Source organism: Coenobita brevimanus, chromosome 69 (assembly GCF_032717465.1).
Source record: "Coenobita brevimanus isolate Jiangsu-jjx chromosome 69, ASM3271746v2, whole genome shotgun sequence".
Classification (NCBI taxonomy): Eukaryota; Metazoa; Arthropoda; class Malacostraca; order Decapoda; family Coenobitidae; genus Coenobita; species Coenobita brevimanus.
Window position 1 is genome coordinate 27,010,466 of NC_137022.1, and position 6,449 is coordinate 27,016,914.

At 42.8% G+C, this 6,449-nt stretch overlaps 1 protein-coding gene across 2 annotated transcripts in view; it reads left to right on the top strand.

Moving 5' to 3' along the window:
- The first annotated feature begins 1,195 nt into the window (after window positions 1-1,195).
- Window positions 1,196-6,449, top strand: part of LOC145406001 (ciliary microtubule associated protein 1A-like) — an 80,186-nt gene continuing 74,932 nt past the window's right edge. For both annotated transcript variants that reach the window (XM_080277187.1, XM_080277188.1), the window contains exon 1: window positions 1,196-1,256. In XM_080277187.1, coding sequence (XP_080133313.1) covers window positions 1,245-1,256 — 12 coding nt within the window. In that variant the 5' untranslated portion in view covers window positions 1,196-1,244. The remainder of the gene's footprint in view (window positions 1,257-6,449) is intronic.

Genomic DNA, 6,449 nt, shown 5'->3' on the forward strand with positions numbered 1-6,449 from the left:
GAATATGCTATTGATGTATTTCCTGTGTAACAAATGGCATTTAAAGGAATCAGAGGCTGGCAACCCCCCCTACCCCTCTTATTTAGCGTACAGGTGTAGTAAACCCGACCCCCATAAAGCCAGAGGTTCCTATTTTTAACGCCATCACTGCGATGACGTGTTTTTCTTAGTCGTGTTATCTCCACACGACTTCATTTACTTTTGAAAATTCAAAAAATCATCTGTATTTACAATATAAGAAACAACAGACGCCATTAGCCCCTCATAATCTGATATCTCTCCTTAAGTTGATCATAGTGGCCTGAAGGTAACAACAATATAATTAAAGACTGGCAATATTCCCAAGTGAATGCAGGAGGGTCTACACAACAAATCTCTAACACTCAAACGGGTGACTGTCCCACATCTCGCAAAATTTTAACTGCGGAATCGTTGTGCTACACTTTCTTACAATACGCTAGTACGGTTGACCTTTGACCCCATAAAACCCTTTAAAAGGTCTAAATTCAAAGAGAAAAAATGCAGGTGTCTGGAGGTATATATCCAAGCAACAGCCGTAACAAGTCTGAGGTGAACTGGTGATGAAATGAGGGAACGGCACAAACTGAAGTGTTTAGAATAATAAAAGAACGAATTGAGGGCCCCCTCCGCGTATCTATGTGTCTGTCTGTTTATCTATTCATCTATCTCTTCGTCCCTCTCATTCCATGTCTTCAGTTTCCACCCATTCCCTTCTGGTTTTCTTTCCCATAACATATCTCTCCCCATCCTCATCCCCTACATCACCTCCCTCCCACTCCATGCCACCTCCCCTCTCTCTCATCCACCCCTTTCTCCATCCCCCCTCTCCTCAATTCCTCCCTCTATCTTCAACATCTCCCCCCACAAGCCACCTCCCCTCTGTCTCTCCTTCCTCCTCAACCCCAATCTCGTCCTCATCTACCCTTCCTCCCCATCTGCCTCTTTCTTTTTTTTCACTGTCACTCCCACTCTATCCTTCTTCCATCACTCCCTCGTTCTCCACGATCCCTCCCTCAATCCTTCTCCCTTCTGCCCTCCATCCACTCCCCATCTGTCTCTCCCTCCCTGCCTCCCTCTCTCTGCCATCCCTCCTCCCCACCTGTTCAACGAAGGGAGGGAGGACTGGGCACAGAAAGATCCAGGTCCATCCAGTCCAGTCAGTCAGTGAGTTGCCGTCGTGTCGGTAGGACTCTCGCTCCCTCGCTCCTCCACTTTACCCCTACATGCGTTCAAAGGTAAGGATATTTCACCATTAACCACATCTATATCCCATTTTTCACCACCTTCAATAACGTATGCGGTGATATTTGGATGCTGGAGGGGAAATCTGGGTGTTATTTTTGTATCAGGTGATGAAAGAGTGTTTGAATGTCGAGTGTGACTGTGATGTAATATTTGGTCATTTTTTTATTTGCCATCCTATAATATTTCTTGAGCCTCTGTTACGTATGCAAGACTGATTTTCTATAACGTAGGGGAAATGGACTTCGTGTGATGACCTTTTTCTATATTTTCCACAATTTCAAGCACTTCTGTTATTTATGCAAAGCTGATTTTTTACGTAGACGAAAGAGACCTGTGTGTGTGTGTATGTGTATGTGTGTGTGTGTGTGTGTGTGTGTGTGTGTGTGTGTGTGTGTGTGTGTGTGTGTGTGTGTGTGTGTGTGTGGACTCGTACCTGTCCCATATTTTTGTCAATTCAAGACCTCCTTTTAAGTAAGCGAAAATATTACTCGTCATACATTCTCTGTGGCACCAGGATGGCACTTTAAAAAGGAAGATGAGATGCTAGATACGTGTGATATTGAATGTTACTCTTATTATTATTATTATTATTATTATTATTATTATTATTATTATTTCTCCGTTTTCCATACTCTCAGGCCAAATTACTATCCCCTTGACAGAAAATGGCGCTGTGTCAGTAATAGACTTTTAACCCGTAATCCTTGTCGACAATCTATTTAACTTTGCTTGACTACATACAGTTTTGCTTACCACTGGGAGACAGGCAGAGGTTATGTGTGAATGGCGTTATAACTATAGTGCATTTACTCCAACCTGACAAAGATCCCTACCCCTTGTCAATTAGGTTTAAGGCCAAGCATAGTTAGACTGGAGGGTAGGTTTGACTAGTAACCAAGGAGACTCGTACCTACCCCATAACTAAGGCCCATTCTCGTCGGTTGAGGAAGCTCCCTAACACCTTTTCCTGAACGATTTATTTTGTTTATTACACCTTTCCGCCCTGTTCTGTGCATAAATCCTTCCAATACTCGGCATAAATAACGTACAGGAGTATATTAACCACCCATATCCAAGAATAAAACGCTAAGGAAAAGGTGTTAGGGAGCTTCCAACCTAAGACTCGTCGAATTTTAAGCAACCACGACAGTATATCAGTGAGGAGTGGCCCGGTTCCCTCACATGAAAACAAATCCACGCTAATACTGTAATTATTTTGTCAATCGGAGTGTTATATTTCGTCTACATGATTGTTTTTATACCGTAGATTCTAGAGAAAATAGTGTTTAGAAGTTATAAGGTAGATGGTCGTGCGGTGTAACGTAACATTTGCAGTCAGCGCTCCACGACATACATTACGATAAACACTTTGTCATATCGAGTGGCTTCGGTTTTGTATACCTGATGAATTGGGAATATTATGTTTTAGCTTTGATGTTATAAGGGAGGAAGCTGAGTGTGTTTCGTCTTCCAGGTCGAGTGTGTTCCGTTTCGCATATTTAATTACTAGAGAAAACAGCTTAGATGTTGTAAGGTGGAAGGTCGTGCGTGGAGTGATGTAATATTGCAGGTATCGTGTATGCAGTCGGCGTTCCACTTGGCTGGCCTCCGTATGCTGCTCCACTCGCCTCTTCTCCACGCACCTGTTTGTTCCATTGTTCATCACTGCAAATTTAGGTCGTATTCTCGTAGTCCTTGGAGACTCCCTGACATCTCTTCTTTATCAATTTGCTGTATGAATTTCTACATATGGCAAGTTAAAGTACTGATGCTTTCTCGTAGGCGTTGGAGGCTCCCTGTCACCACTTCCTTATCAATTTATGACATGAGTTTCTACGTATGACAATTTAATATAATGACGATGCTTCCTAGTAGGCGTTGGAGGCTCCCTGTCACCACTTCTTTACCTATTAACTGGGTAACTTTTTACGTATGACGCTTTAATATACTGATGATGAATTATCGTGGGCCTTGGAGGCTCCCTGACACTCAAAACTAACTCCACTTGTTTACTCGTGGGCTGAGGAGGCTCTCTTGTACCTCTTCTTGCTTATTTTTCTTAAACGCAATTATTCTTCTATATTCCCATGGGCTTAGAAGGCTCCGTGACACCCCTTCCTGAGTAGCTTACCTCCATTAGACACGTACTGTTGTCTTGAATTCTCGTGGACTTAGGATGCTCTGTGGCATGTTTTGCGCAATTCATTTCTGTGTACGACCCATATTCCCACTTAAAGCTCGAGTCTATTATGGTGGAGATTGTAAGTGGTGCTTCAAGTACAGTGTGCCCTTTTTACAGACTCCGACACACACACACACACACACACACACACACACACACACACACACACACACACACACACACACACACACACACACACACACACACACACAAACACTTCCACCTTCACATACCCTGCCCTCTCACTCACACACATCCCTTCCTGCTGAGTACATGGCCAGCATCAGTAAAGGTATATTCTGGCAATGACTCCCTCCCAGAAGAAGGTCCGATACTGCAATGGGCCTTACACTAATTGACGCGGAATATCAAATTATCTTCTGTAAAGACATGTTTAGTCAGACCAGGAGTACACCTTTTTTTATTATACACAGTTCGCCTAAGTCACAGAGGAAAATATTTACCCTGTGATGATCGGGATAAGTCTAGTAATTGACACTTTGAATAAATATTACAGACGAGAATATTAGTTCTCTCATGGTGGCGACAACGCTATTATACCCAGATCACTTTAACGACCTAAAATTCCCACCTTTCCATCTTGAATACTGAGTTGTAACAATAGATTAACACTGGAATTTAATGCTAGTCTTGAAGAAGTGCAGAGCAATGGATGTGCAGTTGCAGTAAGGTCTTTTTCTGCCCCAGAGCTATGTGAAACAGGTGTCTAGTACTGTCATGCAATACAAAGTCCCCTACCGGATGATAACCATACATATGTGCTGTGTATACAACGTAGGTATGATAGCAATACGTATGTACTTTGGCTGGTTGTTGCCCGCACACCATCATGGTATAGGGAACAACTGTGTAAAGTTATATCAAAATCTGTCCATGCATGTGGAAGTTACGGAGCGGACTCGAAATTACTGACGGACGTACTGACGGAACCGCGCAAACCTGTAGTCTCCGACCGGTTTGATCGGTATGGGACTAATAAGTTGCAAAAGGGCGAAAATCTGGGCCAAATTAAGGTGAATGGACTACACCATTAATCACTTCCAGCTAGCGCCAGACTGTATGATTCAGCTACGAGTGCTATGAGGACCTGAGTGTCAATATTGGGCCCCATTAACCCTCTCATGGTTGGTGCAACTCATTCTACCCCCAGCTAACGCCAGACGATTTTATTCAGACCAGAGAGAGAGAGAGAGAGAGAGAGAGAGAGAGAGAGAGAGTCGTAGGAGCCTGAGTGGAACAAAAATAACCGCTTCACTACGATGACCCTGCCCCTTGGTTACAGTAGTTAATAAAGTGTATATATAGAACAGTCCAAAAATACCACTCCAGTAGGAACACCAGATGCTATCCTGTGTTACGATTACGGCTCAGTCTGCCGGTGTGGGCGCGGATGAGGCACTGGGAGTAGAAAATTAATAAATGATGCAGGACAAGTACTGACAACACTGAGCCGTCCCCAGAAGACAAAAGAAATTACCCCTTCAGGACGAAAATTTTCCTACATAAATAAAATCGTCTGGAAGTACAATAAAAAAAAATTCATAAGGCAGTGAAAAAAATTGGAATGTTGGAAATATCGGAAAGTTTACCCTCGGGGATACTGTTAATTCCTATTTTTAGCTTCCGTGTCTATCCACTCCCTTTCTCTCCTATATCTATCTCTACTCCCTTCTCTCCTATCTCTCTCTATACTCCCTTCTCTCACATCTCTCTCGCTCCTCCTATCTCTCATATCTCTCTCTCCTCCTGTCTCTCCTATCTCTCTCCATTCTATCCCTCCATCTCATCCGTGTGGCAATGTCAAACTAGGCCTCTCATACTGAAGGATATAATAAAGACTATAATTCCCTTGCTTCCAAAAGGTTCATATAAGCTTAATAAAATCGTCTGGAGGTAGGAAAATAAAGCAATAATGACACCCTCGCAGTGAAGGGGTTAAAATAGACCTAATGTATTGACAAGGTTCGCGTGGTCAGAAAAAGGTATATTAAATTGCTGTCTCACTTCGGCTCGTACATTTTTCCTTTTTTCTCATTTTCTTTCTTTTTTTCTGCATCTTACTTTTTGGCTCAGTTATTTTTGTTTTTTTGTTTTGTTTTTGGTTCTTAATTCCCTCTCAGTTCTTTTTCTTTTGTTTTTTTTCTGTTTTTTCCTTTAGCATCTTGTTTTCTTGCTTCACGACTTGCAAGGTCATTCAGCCGGGTGTGTGTTTGAGGTTTATTGATTGTTTTGTGAGGTATTGCATGCTGTGTTGAAGGACTGGATGCTGTGTTGAAGGATATTGCATGCTGTGTTGAAGGACTGGATGCTGTGTTGAAGGACTGGATGCTGTGTTGAAGGATATTGCATGCTGTGTTGAAGGACTGGATGCTGTGTTGAAGGACTGGATGCTGTGTTGAAGGATATTGCATGCTGTGTTGAAGGACTGGATGCTGTGTTGAAGGACTGGATGCTGTGTTGAAGGATACTGCATGCTGTGTTGAAGGACTGGATGCTGTGTTGAAGGATACTGCATGCTGTGTTGAAGGATATTGCATGCTATGTTGAAGGATATTGTATGCTGTGTTGAAGGATATTGCATGCTGTGTTGAAGGACTGGATGCTGTGTTGAAGGATATTGCATGCTGTGTTGAAGGACTGGATGCTGTGTTGAAGGATATCGCATGCTGTGTTGAAGGATATTGCATGCTGTGTTGAAGGACTGGATGCTTTGTTGAAGGATATTGCATGCTGTGTTGAAGGACTGGATGCTGTGTTGAAGGATATTGCATGCTGTGTTGAAGGACTGGATGCTGTGTTGAAGGATATCGCATGCTGTGTTGAAGGATATTGCATGCTGTGTTGAAGGACTGGATGCTTTGTTGAAGGATATTGCATGCTGTGTTGAAGGATATTGCATGCTGTGTTGAAGGATATTGCATGCTGTGTTGAAGGACTGGATGCTGTGTTGAAGGATATTGCATGCTGTGTTGAAGGATAT